General features: G+C 44.3%; 1 protein-coding gene across 3 annotated transcripts in view; it reads left to right on the forward strand.

Moving 5' to 3' along the window:
• Positions 1-18,695, forward strand: part of sec22a (SEC22 homolog A, vesicle trafficking protein) — a 65,618-nt gene that overhangs the window by 14,635 nt on the left and 32,288 nt on the right. For all 3 annotated transcript variants that reach the window (XM_055638788.1, XM_055638790.1, XM_055638789.1), the window contains exons 3-4: positions 16,503-16,666; positions 17,977-18,156. In XM_055638788.1, the coding sequence (XP_055494763.1) occupies positions 16,503-16,666; positions 17,977-18,156 (344 nt within the window). The remainder of the gene's footprint in view (positions 1-16,502; positions 16,667-17,976; positions 18,157-18,695) is intronic.

The following is an 18,695-nucleotide window of genomic DNA, read 5'->3' on the forward strand; positions in this document are numbered from 1 at the left end:
TGTTTCTCCAGTTGCTAACACAATCTGAGTTTGGCCTCGACCTTCTGATATTGCTGTCACCCAGCAAAGAGGTCAGTCATGGAAATGAGTAAAGGTGACGAGCGAAGCCATCTTTAGTCCACAAGTAATAGACACGTTGGAAACATAGGTCTGGAGGGACGTTTTATCTGAAATATGTACACTAAATGTCTACCTTTCAATTTAAATGTGAGTTTGGCACACTGACCCCGAGTTTGTGTTTTATTTTGTACACCAGCATCTGCAGTTCCTTGTTTCAGGTTGGGACCGTTCAGACTAGTTGTCGTAGGGGAAAGAAAGCTGGAAAAGAGGTGGGGGCCAGACAAAGCCTGACACAGTGAGAGGTGAATACAGGTGATGTGGGGCGGGAGAGGTGGAATTTATTGCAGCTGGGTGGACAAAGACTGCAGGAATCAGTGCTGGGCCCTCAATCCATCTTTATTGATATTTGATGAAGGAACTAAATGTACTGTGCTCAAATTTGCTGATGAAACAAAGATAGATGGGTTAGCAGGCTATGACGGGAAGCTATAGCCTGCAAAGGGATGAAGATGCACTTATAAATGGGTAATAAGCTAGCAGATGGAATATAACGTCAACAAAATGTGGCGTTACCCACTTGGGAAGAAATAAATGAAAAATAAAATTATTCAAATGCAGAGAGATTGCAAAGGGATCTGGGGGCCCTGGTACATGCAACCAAAGGTTAGCATTCGGTACAGGAAATAGTTAAGAAGACTAATGGGATGTTTTCCTTTTTGCAACAGGTATGGAATATAAAAGCAGTAAATGCAATTTTACAGGGTGCAATTGAGACTGAACCTGGAACCCTGCCTACAATTTCAGACTCTGCATATAAGAAAATATATGCGCCCATTGAAGGCAGTGCAGAGATTGGATTGTTGAACCTATTTAGACTATTCACCTCAGAATGTTGATAAATAAGGGATGCTTTTATGGAAGCATAGATTCTGAATGGGATTAACAAGGTGGATGCTGAGAGGTCATAGAAACATAGAAACATAGAAATTAGGTGCAGGAGTAGGCCATTCGGCCCTTCGAGCCTGCACCGCCATTCAATATGATCATGGCTGATCATCCAACTCAGTATCCCGTACCTGCCTTCTCTCCATACCCCCTGATCCCCTTAGCCACAAGGGCCACATCTAACTCCCTCTTATATATAGCCAATGAACTGGCCTCAACTACCCTCTGTGGCAGAGAGTTCCAGAGATTCACCACTCTCTGCGTGAAAAAAGTTCTTCTCATCTCGGTTTTTAAAGGATTTCCCCTTTATCCTTAAGCTGTGACCCCTTGTCCTGGACTTCCCCAACATCGGGAACAATCTTCCTGCATCTAGCCTGTCCAACCCCTTAAGAATTTTGTAAGTTTCTATAAGATCCCCTCTCAATCTTCTAAATTCTAGAGAGTATAAACCAAGTCTATCCAGTCTTTCTTCATAAGACAGTCCTGACATCCCAGGAATCAGTCTGGTGAACCGTCTCTGCACTCCCTCTATGGCAATAATGTCCTTCCTCACATTTGGAGACCAAAACTGTACGCAATACTCCAGGTGTGGTCTCACCAAGACCCTGTACAACTGCAGTAGAACCTCTCTGCTCCTATACTCAAATCCTTTTGCAATGAAAGCTAACATACCATTCGCTTTCTTTACTGCCTGCTGCACCTGCATGCCTACCTTCAATGACTGGTGTACCATGACACCCAGGTCTCGCTGCATCTCCCCCTTTCCCAATCGGCCACCATTTAGATAATAGTCTGCTTTCCTGTTTTTGCCACCAAAATGGATAACCTCACATTTATCCACATTATACTGCATCTGCCAAACATTTGCCCACTCACCCAGCCTATCTAAGGCACCCTGCAGTCTCCTAGCATCCTCCTCACAGCTAACACTGCCCCCCAGCTTAGTGTCATCCGCAAACTTGGAGATATTGCCTTCAATTCCCTCATCCAGATCATTAATATATATTGTAAATAGCTGGGGTCCCAGTACTGAGCCTTGGGGTACCCCACTAGTCACTGCCTGCCATTGTGAAAAGGACCCGTTTACTCCTACTCTTTGCTTCCTGTTTGCCAGCCAGTTCTCTATCCACATCAATACTGAACCCCCAATGCCTTGTGCTTTAAGTTTGTATACTAATTTCTTATGTGGGACCTTGTCGAAAGCCTTCTGGAAGTCCAGATACACCACATCCACTGGTTCTCCCCTATCCACGCTACTAGTTACATCCTCGAAAAATTCTATAAGATTCGTCAGACATGATTTACCTTTCGTAAATCCATGCTGACTTTGTCCAATGATTTCACCACTTTCCAAATGTGCTGCTATCCCATCTTTAATAACTGACTCTAGCAGTTTCCCCACTACCGATGTTAGACTAACTGGTCTGTAATTCCCCATTTTCTCTCTCCCTCCCTTCTTAAAAAGTGGGGTTACGTTTGCTACCCGCCAATCTTCAGGAACTACTCCAGAATCTAAAGAGTTTTGAAAGATTATTACTAATGCATCCACTATTTCTGGAGCTACTTCCTTAAGTACTCTGGGATGCAGCCTATCTGGCCCTGGGGATTTATCGGCCTTTAATCCATTCAATTTACCCAACACCACTTCCCGGCTAACCTGGATTTCACTCAATTCCTCCAACTCCTTTGACCCGCGGTCCCCTGCTATTTCCGGCAAATTATTTATGTCTTCCTTAGTGAAGACGGAACCAAAGTAGTTATTCAATTGGTCCGCCATATCCTTGTTCCCCATGATCAACTCCCCTGTTTCTGACTGCAAGGGACCTACATTTGTTTTAACTAATCTCTTTCTTTTCACATATCTATAAAAACTTTTGCAGTCAGTTTTTATGTTCCCTGCCAGTTTTCTTTCATAATCTATTTTTCCTTTCCTAATTAAGCCCTTTGTCCTCCTCTGCTGGTCTTTGAATTTCTCCCAGTCCTCCAGTATGCTGCTTTTTCTGGCTAATTTGTACGCATCATCCTTAGCTTTGATACTATCCCTGATTTCCCTTGTTATCCATGGATGTACTACCTTCCCTGATTTATTCTTTTGCCAAACTGGGATGAACAATTTTTGTAGTTCATCCATGCAGTCTTTAAATGTCTTCCATTGCATATCCACCGTCAACCCTTTTAGAATTAATTGCCAGTCAATCTTGGCCAATTCACGTCTCATACCCTCAAAGTTACCTTTCTTTAAGTTCAGAACCATTGTTTCTGAATTAACAATGTCACTCTCCATCCTAATGAAGAACTCAACCATATTATGGTCACTCTTGCCCAAGGGGGCACGTACAACAAGACTGCTAACTAACCCTTCCTCATTACTCAATACCCAGTCTAAAATAGCCTGCTCTCTCGTTGGTTCCTCTACATGTTGATTTAGATAACTATCCCGCATACATTCCAAGAAATCCTCTTCCTCAGCACCCCTGCCAATTTGATTCACCCAATCTATATGTAGATTGAAGTCACCCATTATAAGCGTTTTGCCTTTGTCGCACGCATTTCTAATTTCCTGTTTGATACCATCTCCAACTTCACTACTACTGTTAGGTGGCCTGTACACAACACCCACCAGCGTTTTCTGCCCCTTAGTGTTGTGCAGCTCTACCCATACCGATTCCACATCCTCCAAACTAATGTCCTTCCATTCCATTGCATTAATCCCCTCTCTAATCAGTAACGCTACCCCACCTCCTTTTCCTTTCTGTCTATCCCTCCTGAATATTGAATATCCCTGGATGTTCAGCTCCCAGCCTTGGTCACCCTGGAGCCATGTCTCCGTGATCCCAACTATATCATAGTCATTAATAGCTATCTGCACATTCAACTCATCCACCTTATTACGAATGCTCCTTGCATTGAGACACAAAGCCTTCAGGCTTGCTTTTACAACACTCTTACCCCTTACACAATTATGTTGAAAAGTGGCCCTTTTTGATTTTTGCCCTGGTTTTGTCTGCCTGCCACTTTTACTTTTCACCTTGCTACCTATTTCTTCTACCCTCATTTTACACCCTTCGGTCTCTACGCTCACACATTTAAGAAACCCTTTCCCTTTAACTCCATCCTCCACTGTCCCATTCAACACCCCACCCCCCTTATTCAGTTTAAAGCCACCCGTGTAGCAGTGGCAAACCTGCCTGCCAGAATGCTGGTCCCACACCTGTTAAGATGCAATCCGTCCCTTTTGTACAGTTCCCCCTTACCCCAAAACAGATCCCAGTGATCTAAGAATCTAAATCCCTGCCCCGTGCACCAGATCCTCAGCCACACGTTCAGGTCCCGTATCTCCCTGTTCCTGCTCTCACCAGCACGGGGAACTGGAAGCAAACCGGAGATAACAACCCTGGAGGTCCTGCTTTTCAACATTTTTCCGAGCTCTCTAAAGTCACGTTGCAGAATATTCATCCCCTTCTTTCCGACATCGTTTGTGCCGACATGCACTACCACTTCCGGATGTTCACCTTCGCCCTTGAGGATTTTCTGCACTCTGTCCGTGACATCCTGGATCCTGGCACCGGGAAGGCAGCACACCATCCTCGCATCCCGTCTGTTGCCGCAGAAACCCCTGTCCGTACCTCTCACGATGGAGTCTCCCACTACAATGGCCTTGCCTGCCTTAGGCCTTTTTGGTTTTGGCTCAACAGCCCTATTCGCATCACAGGCCAGTCCGCCGCTCACGTCTTCTGTCCCAACAGCTTCTAAGCGGATGAACCTATTTACAAGAGGTACATCACCCGGGGACGTTGGCATTCCATGCTTCCCTCCCTTTCTCACTGTCTCCCACCTTCTCTCTTCCAGTACCTTAGGTGTAACAATCGTACTGTAGGACTTGTCGAGGAACGACTCCGTTTCTCGTACGAACCGGAGGTCATCCACTTGCTTCTCCAGTTCCCCAACACGGCCCTTCAGGAGCTCTACCTGGATGCATTTTTCGCATTTGTAGCAGCCAGAGGCACCAGCGGTGTCCTTGACCTCCCACATACTGCAAGGCCCCTAGAAGCAGGGGCATAGTTTCAGACTAAGACATCAACTTGTTTAATATGGAGAAGTACCCAGCAGGTCAGACAACATCTGTGGAGGAAACATTGGCCATCAGTCAGAGTACTGTGTATTGTCCCGCTGAGTTACTGCAGCATTTTGTGTCTACCTTCGATTTAGACCAGCATCTGCAGTTCTTTCTTACACGTACTGAGTATAGATGTTGGGAGGTCATGTTGCAGTTATATAAGACGTTGGTGAGGCCAGATTTAGTATTGTATTCCGTTCTGGGCACCATATTATAGGAAAGATTTTGTTAAATTGGAAAGGGTGCAGAGAAGATTTACAAGGATGTTGCCAGGACTCACTTGAGCTATATCTATAAATAGAGAGGTTGAGCAGGCTGGGAATCTGTTCCCTGCAGGGCAGGAGGATAAGGGGTAATCTTACGGAGGTCTATAAAATCCTGGGAGGAATAGTTTTGGTAGACGGGTAGTCTCTCGCCCAGAGTAGGGGAATCGAGAACATATGTCATAGGTTTAAGGTGAAGGGGGAAAGATTTTGTAGGAATTTGAGGGGTACCCTTTTCACACAAAGGGTTGTGGGTGTACGGAACGAGCTGCTGGAGGATATAGGCAGGGACTATTGCAAAGTTAAAGAAACAATTAAGACGGGTACATGGATAGGACAGGTTTAGAGGGATATTGCCCAAACGCAGGCAAGTGGGATTAGTGTAGATGGGACATGTTGGTCGGTGTTGGCAAGAAGGGCCAAAGAGCCAAATAGATTGATGACATTTTGGGTTGGGACTCTTCTTCCGACTGATAGTTGTGAGGGCCTGGGGGTGGGATGGAGGGGGTGGGGAGAAAGCTAGCTATGGACGTGGAGTAATTGAATATTTTCAAGGTGGATATTTGGTCTATAGGGGAGTTAAGGTTAAGGGACAGTAAAAAAAAAGCAACGTTAAGGCTAAGATCGTATCAACCGCAATCTTATTAAATGCCAGAGCAGACTCCAGGGGTCAATTGGTCTATTTTTGCTTCTGTTTGTTAGTTATGATTTGTTTAAGGAAAATTATGTTACACTCACTTGATTAAGTTCTTTACTCAAGCATGGGGAAGAGTAATGAGGGCACTGCTTGAAAATTGCGGGTCAGACAGCACCTGCAGAGAAAATGTGATAATGAACCGCTTCATCTTTTTCTCTCCACGGGCATTATGTGAGCACCTGAATATTTACAGGACTTTTTATTTTTATTTGTGATTTTGAGCATCTGCAATGTATTCCTATTATTCTTGAGATATGTACATGTGTACTTTTAAAAGGTATTTGGCAAATCACTATATAATGGAGGGAAAATTATAACTCATTGAAAGGGCAGATAGAAATTTGAGTAAACACTGAAAATGAAGAGTAATGATGACATTTTTCATTTAATATGCTGGAAGGTACCTTCGAAGTCGATGTTAAGGACCTTTTTTTTTTAATCTATGAGCTAGATTTGGTTAAACAGCATAATTTCAAAAGTTTATACCTGACTCAGCTTGAAAATATGTTAAAGAAAAAGTAGCAGACTTCTGGAGGACATTGAAAGGGGAAGGCATGTAGCAGATTAAATTTAATTCCAATATGAAGTGAAATGTTTCAGTAAGGACAATGAGAAGAAGCAATAGAATACAATAGTACAATTTTAAAGGAATAGACCAATGGGGGTATTGGTAGATATATCTTTGAGTGCAGAGGAGCCAATTAAGATGGCTGTTAAAATATCACAGGATCATAATAGAATATTGCAAAGAAATGGGCTTTATTGGTCCACCATGTTGGTCATGGACAAGGTGGAAACTAATCCCATTTGTACCCATTAGGCCCATATCCCTCTGTGCCTGTTCCTATCCAAGTAACTGTCAAAAAAGCTTTTAAAATATTGTAATTATACCTGACTCCACTACCTCCATGGTCTGCACCTTCTGGATGTCTGCCTGTCTCTGTGTGAACATTTTATCCTTTAAATTTCTCCTCTCTTACCGTAAACCCATGCCCTGGTCTCCCCTACATAGGAAAAAGATTCTACTTATCCTATCTATGTCCCTGCTAATGTATTGAAGTCACCGCCTCAAAAAGGCAGCCAACATCATCAAAGCCCCACACCATCCTGGCCGTACACCATTTCACCATTGCCATCGGGAAGAAGGTACAGGAGCCTGAAAACTGTAACGTCCAGGTTCAGGAACAGCTTCTTCCCGACAGTCATCACGCTATTAAACACGACAACAAATAAGCTCTGAACTACAACAGACTATTATTATTATTGCACTATATTTGTTTATTTATTGAGTATGTGTGCATGTGTATATATATATATATACACACTGAACTGTTCCCTCCCGTTATGTGCTATGCTTACATATTCTGTTGTGCTGCAGCAAGCAAGAATTTCATTGTCCTATCTGGGACATATGACAATAAAACACTCTTGACTACTGTAGAGTCACCCCTCAGCTATCAACATTCCAAGGAGAATAACCCCAATTTATCTGACCTATCCTAATAACGAACAACAGCCCCAGGGATATGTAAAGGTTTTCTTCCTAAGAACTATCTGCAAACTGATTTCCCGAAGTTAGAAACGTTTGTTTTCATGGTAGCACTACAATCATTCTGAAGAAGGTCCTGACCCTATCCAGTTTGTCCAGGAATGCTGCCTGACACACTGAGTAACTTCAGCATTTTGTGTCTATCTTTGGTATAAAGGCATCATCTGCAGTTCATTATTATTACACTGAAGGAACCAGATTCATTTGTAACTTCTAAAAGAGAAACAAATCGATATTTGGAGAGAGAGAATGTAGTGGAGTGTTGGGAAAGTGTGTGTAGTGGGAATAATGAAAGGCCTAGATAGAGTGGATGTGGAGAGGATGGTTCCACTAGAGTCTAGGAACAGAGATCACTGCCTCAAGAATAAAAGGATGTATCTTTTGAAAGGAGATGAGGAGGAATTTATTTAGCCAGAGGGTGGTGAATCTGGAATTAATTGCCACAGCTGTGGAGACCAAGTCATTGGGTATTTTTAAAGTGGAGATTGATACATTCTTGATTAGTAAAGACGTCAAAGATTATGGGGTGAAAGCAGGGGAATGGGGTTGAGAGGGAAAAGTAGATGTAAAGGAAACTAGACGTTGTCCATAGTCCTTTAGCTAGATCTTTATTTAAACACTAATAACACACGTTCCAGTACTAACCACATCTGGTCTACACACGTACTGGAACCTAACAGGGAGGGAACATGCAGACACTACAGTTATACTATAGAATGTGGGAGGGACAATATGCTAATGAGGTAGTTACATATATGGTTGCATGCATAACCATCTACATCCCTTCCCTTAAGATAAATAGCAGCAGCAGGCAATTATACAGACCTGCACATAATAACAATAATAGTCAGAGAACATCTTAAACTAAGCATAATCACCATACCGATCAGGAGCCCGCACAACTCTGCCAGAGCGGGTCCGTACACCACCCTCACTCCCCTCTCCCAAAGGCAAAGGCAGCGAAGATCGGGGGGACGGAATAGGCAGCAATGCAGGTCGGGGACTAGAGACCGGCGAGGCCAAAACCGAACTAGGAGGGGAGGACGAAAAAGAAGAACCGACAGGAGAGGACCTTGGGGAAAGAACAGGAGAGCCGAGATCAGGTTTCACAGGAGCAGGTTGGGTAGGCGCTGGAATGACAGCAGGGGCACATGGGATAGCCCGAGGAGGAGGAACAGGTAAAGGAGTGGACGTGGACGGGAAAGAAACCGGTGGAGGAGGCTCACGGACAGCACGCAAATGCTGGCGACTGCGACGATATACAGTGCCCTCGTAATCCACCAAATAGGAGCGAGGGGAGTCAGCCAACCCTACAACAGTAGCAAGTTTGGAAAAACCAGTAGAAGTCTGCATGCGAACCACCTGGCCCGCGGAGAGGGAAGGTAGAGGACGACAAGACTTGTCATGAGACCGACGCTGGATCTCATGGCGATGAGAGATGCGGCGGTGGACCGCCTCAGGGGAACGAACCACAGGAGTCAGGGATTGTTGAGAAATGGGCATAGGAGGACGGAGAACGCGAGACATGAGCCGTTGTGCAGGAGAACCTAAAACTCCATCGCGAGAAATATTACGTAAATTCAAAAGTCCTTGGTAGAAATCACAATTAGACAAGCGAGACTGTTCCAACAAAGTCTTAGCACTGCGCACAGCACGTTCTGCCAGCCCGTTGCTCTGAGGGAATTCCGGGCTGCTAGTGTAATGGGCAAAGTTCCACTTAGTCGCAAAGGCAGCAAACTCAGCACTAGTGAACTGCCGGCCGTTGTCAGTTTGTAGCTTCACTGGAGATCCAAACGTGGCAAAGTGACGGCGCAGCTTACTGATGACCATCTCCGAGGTGATGGTGGGAAGAAGGTCCACATCAAACCAAGATGAATATGAGTCAACAAGTACCAGATAGTTCTTCCCACGCCACTCAAAGATATCGGCGGCCAGCGAAGACCAGGGCATTTCAGGTGCCGGCTGTTGTAGCAGGGGTTGTCGTTGATGGTGAGGAGCCATGGAGTTGCAAGCAGCACACGCAGCAACCCGAGCCTTGATGTACTTGGCCATAGCAGGCCAATAGTATTGCCCCTGGGCATGGGCAACGGTGGCGTCTGCACCCGGGTGCCCGGAGTGTGCAGCAGTATAGTAGGCATCATACAACGAGGCAGGAATAACCACTTTGTGACCCTTAATGACAATACCATCCCGAAGTACAAGCTCGTCCCGAACCAGGAAGAACGGCCTCACGGCAGCAGGCAGGGAGTGTGGCTTGCAGGGCCAACCACGCAGAATAACAGCAGACAGCTGCTGCAAGTCAGAGTCCGCAGCGGTGTGCTCAATCAGTGTCTGTAACTGCTTCGACGGGACAAAATTAACGTTGAGGACATGCAGATCAGATTGTTCATATGGATGCTGTACACAGGAGGACAAAGGCGCCCGCGACAGGGCATCAGCAACATGCATTTCCGTGCCCTTCTTGTACACTATGTCAAACTCAAAGCGTTGCAGCTGCAACATCATCCGCTGCAACCGGGCCGGGGCAGCATGAATGGGCTTATTAAGTATGGTAACCAACGGCTGGTGGTCCGTTTCAACTGTGAACCGCACACCGTAAAGAAAATCTCTAAACTTCGAACAGGCAAACACCACAGCCAGGAGCTCCTTCTCGATTTGAGCATACCTCTGCTCCGTGTCAGTCATAGTGCGAGAAGCAAACGAGACAGGCAGCAGAGAATCACCTTCGCAGAGCTGCATGCAGGCAGCACCGAGGCCAAAGCGGGAGGCATCACAGGTCACGACAATCGGCAACTTTAGGTCAAAGAATCGCAGTACAGGAGTGTCAATCAGCTGCTTTTTTAAAGCGTCAAAAGACAGTTGGTGCTGTGGGCTCCAAGACCAGGCAACATCCTTCTTGGTCAGAAGGCGCAGCGGCGCACTTAGCTCACTGAGGCGCGGGATAAACTTGCCCAAATAATTCACCATCCCGAGAAACCTTTGCAGACCTGCAACATCAACAGGTGCAGGAAACTCTGAAATAGCAGTGGTCTTGGCAGGGTCGGGCTTCAGACCCCGAGAGGTGAAAATGTGACCGACGTAAGAGACCTCAGACAGTCGGAACCGGCACTTGGAGGGATTCAGCTTGAGGTTTATCTGACGAGCACGGTCGAGTACCCGGCGGAGATTGCGGTCATGCTCCTCGACATCCCGGCCGTACACAAGGATGTCATCTACAATGATGGCACATGGGAGCCCGGCAAACAACTGCTCCATGGAGCGCTGGAAAACCTCGCTGGCGGAGCTAATCCCGAAAGGCATTCTGAGGAACTTGTACCTCCCAAAAGGCGTGGCGAAAGTGGTGAGGTCGGACGACTTGCTGTGCAGAGGAATCTGCCAGAAGGAGCTTCTGGCGTCAAGAACAGAAAACACGGTGGCTTGGCCCACCTGGGCAGCTACATCCTCGACAGTCCGCATTGGTTCGTATCCCACTTCTGACACCATGTAAAGGAAACTAGACGTTGTCCATAGTCCTTTAGCTAGATCTTTATTTAAACACTAATAACACACGTTCCAGTACTAACCACATCTGGTCTACACACGTACTGGAACCTAACAGGGAGGGAACATGCAGAGACTACAGTTATACTATAGAATGTGGGAGGGACAATATGCTAATGAGGTAGTTACATATATGGTTGCATGCATAACCATCTACAGTAGATCAGCTATGATTAAATGGCAGAGCAGACGTGATGGTGCGAATGGCCTAATTCTGCTCCTGTGTGTTATGCTATTAAAATCGGATTGCTCCTTTGAAAGATAGCTGGGCTGGTTGACTACCTCCTGTGCAGTTCGATAAAATTCACACGTGCCACATTGCATTTTTCAGTTTAATATGAAGAACTTTAAAAAAAACAAAAACATTTTGGCTTTAATCATATGCCAAACATTATTCTTCCAGTTTCCCTTAAAGTAATTTTAATGATCACGATGAGTGTGCCTATTGCTGGGAAATGGAATGTCGATTGTTAGGTCATCCCTATTTTTTTGTCTTCCAGTTGACATTAGCACATTGGTGGAAAGGCCTTTCTACTTTTCTACACCGACATGCCTCAAGCGTATCTTCAAAATCACTCAATACTAAACAACACTAATGGCATTTTGGTGCAGTGTCTATTGTAGGCAGTTCTCTGCAATCACTCCATGCTGATCTGTAGGCAGTTCTCTGCAATCATCCTTTCATTAAAGAAATTAGGTTTTTATGCCAAATTTAGCTGGACAAACCCAGCCACTGGAGATGAAAGGGCAGCTACTTATATCAATTGTGAGACCCCACATTCTGTCTGTAACTCATGCTATTTTAACCTATCTTATATAGCAGAGACTGATACTTCTAATTTTTCTTTCTTTAATAGAATAGTAGCGCAGCGGTACAGTTGCTGCCTTTCAGCGCCAGAGACCCGGGTTCCATCTGACTTTCTTTGGATTACTGTTACATTGGAACGTATATAGCTGGGACTCTTTATCAGATCTATATCAGATATAAACTGTTGGTTGAAACTCCTGGTCAAGCAGTCTATGGCAATAGGTCTAACTTTGCACGTACAAATAATGCTACTTTGAAGATAGACACAAAATGCTGGAGTAACTCAACGGATCAGGCAGCATCTCTGGGGAAAAGGAATAGGTGAAGTTTTGGGTCAAGACCCTTCAAACTGGGAGTCGGGAGAGGGAAGCAAGCGATATGACATAGAACAAATTAATGAAACCTAGATCAGAGCCAGCAACGATCACATGGAAAGGTAGAGTCCATAATGCTCCATTGTTGGCTGCGGGGGAAGGTGATAATGAGTAATTCTACTTTGGCCAGTGTTGACTGTGAAACATAGAAACATAGAAATTAGGTGCAGGGGTAGGCCATTCGGCCCTTCGAGCCTGCACCGCCATTCAATATGATCATGGCTGATCATGATCACCGAATCAAAATCACCGAATAAAAGTATACATTTTTTCATATAGGAGGTGTGGGGTTATTGTGTTTGTTGCAACTTTCTAGTTTGGGTTTAGGGATGCATTTACATTTGATGTTTCGTGTTTAGTGTTTCAATTCCCGTACCACATTTATGTTGTGTTAACCGGGTTCAAAATATCTTTGGGGCAGAGTTGAACTTTATTCTTGTTTTATTGATTCCTGTGGAAAGACTAGGCTTGACTGAATTCTGGCTTTTATTTTACAATGTGATTGCAAGGTAAAATGATTTTATTTCAAACAGAATGTAAATGCGTCTGAGATGGTTATCATAAAACAATTAAAGGTATACTTTTAAGCGAAGTGTTCAATGCACCAGAATTTGGGCTTAAAGCCAATATTGTATCTTTGGGGATATTACTATAGGTAGAAGCAGTAATAGTTTACTATAGACTGAATTAAAATATAGCAATCACTATTGCACATTTTGTTAACTGAATGTTAAGATATTAGGCAGTAATTGATCTATTAATTCTTGGCTTTGTAGCTTGCCAGCTTTTATAAGTTTAGACAATAGTCAATAAACAATAGACAATAGGTGCAGTAGGCTATTCAGCCCTTCGAGCCAGCACCGCCATTCAATGTGATCATGCATGATCATCCCCAATCAGTACCCCGTTCCTGCCTTCTCCCCACATCCCCTGACTCCACTATCTTTAAGACCCCTATCTAGCTCTCTCTTGAAAGCATCCAGAGAACCTGCTTCCACCGCCCTCTGAGGCAGAGAATTCCACGGACTCACCCTGTCTGTGAGAAAAAGTGTTTCCTTGTCTCCTTACTAAATGGCTTACTCCTTATTCTTAAACTTTGGCCCCTGGTTCTGGACTCCCCCAACATCGGGAACATGTTTCCTGCCTCTAGCGTGTCCAAACCCTTAACAATCTTATATGTTTCAATGAGATATCCTCTCATCCTTCTAAACTCCAGAGTGTACAAGCCCAGCTGCTCCATTCTCTCAGCATATGACAGTCCCGCCATCCCGGGAATTAACCTCGTAAACCTACGCTGCACTCCCTCAATAGCAAGAATGTCCTTCCTCAAATTAGGGGACCAAAACAGCACACAATACTCCAGGTGTGGTCTCACTAGGGCTCGGTACAACTGCAGAAGGACCTCTTTGCTCCTATATTCGATTCCTCTTGTTATAAAGGCCAACATGCCATTCACTGCCTGCTGTACCTCCATGCTTAGTTTTAGAGAAACATTGCAAAAACAGGCCCTTCGGCCCACCAAGTCCACGTCGACCAGCGATCCCCACACACTAACACTATCTTACACACACTAGGGACAATTTACAAATTTACCAAAGCCAAATAAACTACAAACCTACATGTCGTTGGAGTGTGGGAGGAGACCAGAGATCAGGGGGAGAACGTGCAAACTCCGTACAGACACAACATTTCCCCCAAAAGGTTTATCCACAAAGTTTCCTTGGCTGTATGGGGGAAACAAGGGGGTGGATTTTCTTCAATCCACACGCTCACTCTCCTCTCTCTGATGCAGATTAACCAAAGCCATGTCAGCAGATTATTTGCTATCTGTTGTGGGTAATGTAGTGGTAAATGTGGCTCGAAGGGCCGAATGGCCTCCTCCGGCACCTATTTTCTATGTTTCTATGTTGATGACTCCAGGGTAAAGAATAATATAAAATTCTGAGCAATAATATGAAATAATAAGTAATTCTGAGTGGTATCTCCTCACAAAAAAAGCGACACTTTATTTCCACTTTACATGCCTTGTGCAGTCTGTTCACAATCATGTACTTCTGTTGCTGCAGAACTGACACAACAGCCCTCGTTGTTGGCAAAGGACAAAAACGCAATCTGGTTTCCTTTAAGCTTTTCAATGAAATTTACTTTTATCGCCTGCACAATACAGTAATGGTACCCTTGTTCTTCTATTGCCATCTGAGTTTTCTTTACAGCTTGGCAATAAAGCTTAGGACATCGCTTAGAAACGTTGCTTTGCCGTTTGCATGGTTTTCCAACATTAATGTTGGCTTCCACATTAAATTCTTGCAGCGTTGTTGAAGAGTGATGTAATATCAATGACAAAGATGCAACTTTGGTCCTCAACAGAATCACTGTAGTAGCACTGCGCAAAAATAGCTCACCATCTCTGCTCAAGAGCATTTGGAGCTGGGCATTCAAATTCCATCTTTAAATAAAAAAAATAAGATTCACTTGATTGGTACAGTTCCAAAAGGAGGCTGAAGTTTGGGGTTTATTTGTTGCTCTGAGAAGGTCAAAGATGGTGGCCTTCAGAATAGATAGATAGATAGTCACATACATACATACTGTATTGTCACATGTACCGTGAAGCTACAGTGAAATATTGTTGGTCCCTTTTTCGTCCCTGCCATCCCCCACCACTGCCACAGGTCCCTCGTGTTCTCGCTGCGTCCCCTTTGTTCTTCGCGACTTTTGGCCCCCAGAGTATGAAGGGAAGCATAAGGTTTGGGCGGCACGGTGACGCAGCAGTAGAGTTGCTGCCTCACAGCGCCAGAGACCCGGGTTCGATCCTGACTATAGGTGCCGTCTGTACGGAGTTTGTACATTCTCCCAGCGACCGCGTGGGTTTTCTTCGGGTGCTCCGGTTTCCTCCCACACTACAAAGACGTGCAGGTTTGTAGGATTCGGTAAAATTGTCCCTAGTGTGTAGGACAATATTAGTGTACGGGGTGATCGCTGGTCAGCGCAAACTCGGTAGGTGCAAACGCCGCGCTGTATCTCTAATGCACAAGTAAGCTGCCTTTAGATTGTTTCCCCTTGCTCATTGAGACCTGCAGGTAGTTATAATCACAAGACAAATTGTAAGGGAGTTCTAAATATATTTTAACTGAGGTCTTTCTGCAGTTGTACAGGGCCCTGGTGAGACCACACCTGGAGTATTGTGTGCAGTTTTGGTCTCCAAATTTGAGGAAGGACATTCCCTTTATTGAGGGAGTGCAGCATGGGTTCATGAGGTTAATTCCCGGGAGGACGGAACTGTCATATGTTGATAGAATGGAGCGACTGGGCTTGTATACATTCAGAAGGATGAGAAGGGATCTTATTGAAACATATAAGATTATTATTGACATGCTGGAGGCAGGAAACATGGTCCCAATTTTGGGGGAGTCCAGAACCAGGGGCCACAGTTTAAGAATAAGAGGTGGGCCATTTAGAAAGGAGATGAGGAAACACTTTTTTCACCCAGAGAGTTGTGAATCTCTGGAATTCTCTGCCTCAGAAGGCAGGGGAGGCCAATTCTCTGCCTCAGAAGGCAGGGGTGGCCAATTCTCTGAAAGCTTTCATGAGAGGTAGAGACAGCAGTCAAGGGATGGCCTAATGGCCAAATCCTGTACCTATTGTCTATTGTCTATTGTCTAAGATGATTGTGTGTGTGTGTGTGTGTGTGTGTGTGTGTGTGTGTGTGTGTGTGTGTGTGTGTGTGTGTGTGTGTGTGTGTGTGTGTGTGTGTGTGTGTGTGTGTGTGTGTGTGTGTGTGTGTGTGTGTGTGTGTGTGTGTGTGTGTGTAAACACAATTGCAAACTACTGAGGTAAATCCTTCAATTACTTGAAATGTGGAAAGGAGAGTAGGATTAAATTAGATGGCTCATAAGAGAAACAGTCTTACGTTAATGTTTTATGAGTCTGAGGCATTTGAGAGCACAGCCAGTAAAATTTGGAGTACGACTGAAATATGGTTTCGTGTTTTTTCAGAATAGTCAACTGTACTTAAATATATTAGCAAATGTATAATAGTGCAATTTTCATAATGTACATTGTGCTAAATTATTCACAAACTATTTCATCAAAGTAATTGTTTCATTACTTTCTTTATTACAGACCTAATTAATTTGTCCTTTCTCTCCTTAGTTTTATAAGTTCATTAGGAGTGGGGTATATGATAATCTGCTCTGAAAATTACCCAAATGTGCTCGCTTTCTGCTTCCTGGATGAACTGCAACGAGAATTCATTACTTTATACGATACAGCAAGGATTAACACGGTTGTCAGACCATACTCCTTCATAGAATTTGGTAAGCTTCCAGGCTTTTTATAAATTACTTGTATGATGATAGAAGTAATGATAATTTGCCTTCTAAAGTGCTAATTTGTGGAGTGGAAAGACTTGAAAAGTGTTAATTACATATTACTGAGAGAAGGATGATGCACTTTAGAAAATGTTAATCTAATTTTATTACATGGAAAATCATTTGTCATTTTGGTACTGTCTGGTTTTGTGTCTAAGTCAGACCTTTCTCTCCCATGGAAATTTGGAGATGATTGAAGCTATCCTTGTTTAATTGAGACCAGGCTGTAGTTGATCATTTTCAGGTAAATTGTAAATTAATGTACAATGAATAATGAACAATATATAAACTTGTCTCTTTAATTTCTAATCATATGGGTTATGCATCAAGTCTTTCTCGTATGAGAGAACTAACTTTGAAGGTGGACATAACATATTTATTATTTGGGTTTATTTGCTTTTTAGGACATTTGCGTCTTTCATTAAGGACAGCATTGATGCTGTCTGTGTGCTCTCCCTGTGACTACAAGGGTTCTTTTGGATGCAAAAGTACACTGGAGTAACTCAGCAGGTCAGGCAGCATCTCTGGAGAATATGGATGGGTGACGTTTTGGGTCACCTATACGTCAATGCTATTACATTTTGAGGGTTTTTCCTACTTTTGTAAAACAAAAAGCGTCAACCTGAAATTAACTAAGTTTGTTTCTTTCCATAGTGCTGTCTGACTTGCTGAGTATTTCAATAGACAATAGGTGCAGGAATAGGCCATTCGGCCCTTCGTGCCAGCACCGCTGTTCACTGTGATCATCCACAATCAGTTCACCGTTCCTGCTTTCTCCCCATATCCCTATCTTTAATAGCTCTATCTCACTCTCTTGAAAGCATCCAGAGAATTGGCCTCCACTGCCTTCTGAGGCAGAGAATTCCACAGATTCACAACTATCTGGGTGAATATGTTTTCCCTCATCTCCATTCTAAATGGCCCACCCGTTATTCTTAAACTGTGGCCCCCTGGTTCTGGACTTCCCCAACATCGGGAACACGTTTCCTGCCTCTAGCGTGGCCAATCCCTTAATAATCCTATATGTTTCCATTGGATTCCCTCTCATCCTTCTAAAAAATACTCACGCAGGTGACGGGGAGAACGTGCAGTCTCCGTACAGACAACACCCGTAGTCAGGATCGAACCCGGGTCCCTAGTGCCGTAAGCGCTGTGAGGCAGCAACTCTACCGCTGCGCCACCGTGTCGCCCAGTTTAAGCAGATCTGCATTATTTAGCTTTTGATCGTTATTTCTCAAATGATGTTTTCCCGCCAGATAATTTCATCCAGAAGACGAAGCAGAGGTTCAATAACCCCCGGTCACTAGCTACGAAGATAAACCTAGCTGACATGCAGACTGAGATCAAATTGAGACCAGCCCATCAGCTTACAATGTTTGATGTCGAAACAGCAAATGGAAACGTACGTCTACATTCCCCCCCTTCCAAGGGGATAGGTGAGAGTACTTTACTTCTGACAAATTTCATAGAAACACAATGTCAAAAAGTGTTCTAACTTGATCCCACAATGTCATGCACTTGGAAGCCTTCTAAGATTTATCACCCTTTAGATAAACAGCAGTTCATCTTTCAACCAAAGCCAAGTTCACGTTTTAATTCTGATTACATGTGGTTCTTCTAAAATGCAATAGTTACTTTTCAACAAAGCATTGTTTTTGTTTTAGAGATACAGCACGGAAACAGGCCCTTCGGCCCACCGCGTCCGCACCGACCAGCGATCCCCGCACATTAACACTATCCTACACCCACTAGGGACATTTTTTTTTTACATTTACCAAGCCAACTAACCTACAAACCTGTACGTCTTTGAAGTGTGGGAGGAAACCGGAGATCTCGGCGTAAACCCACGCAGGTCACGGGGAGAAAATACAAACTCCGTACAGACAGCACCTGAAGTCGGGATGGAACCCGGCGCTGCATTCGCTGTAGGGCAGCAACTCTACCGCTGCGCCACCATTGTATTATGGAATATCGC

The sequence above is a fragment of the Leucoraja erinacea genome, chromosome 7 (genome assembly GCF_028641065.1).
Source record: "Leucoraja erinacea ecotype New England chromosome 7, Leri_hhj_1, whole genome shotgun sequence".
Lineage (NCBI taxonomy): Eukaryota > Metazoa > Chordata > Chondrichthyes > Rajiformes > Rajidae > Leucoraja > Leucoraja erinaceus.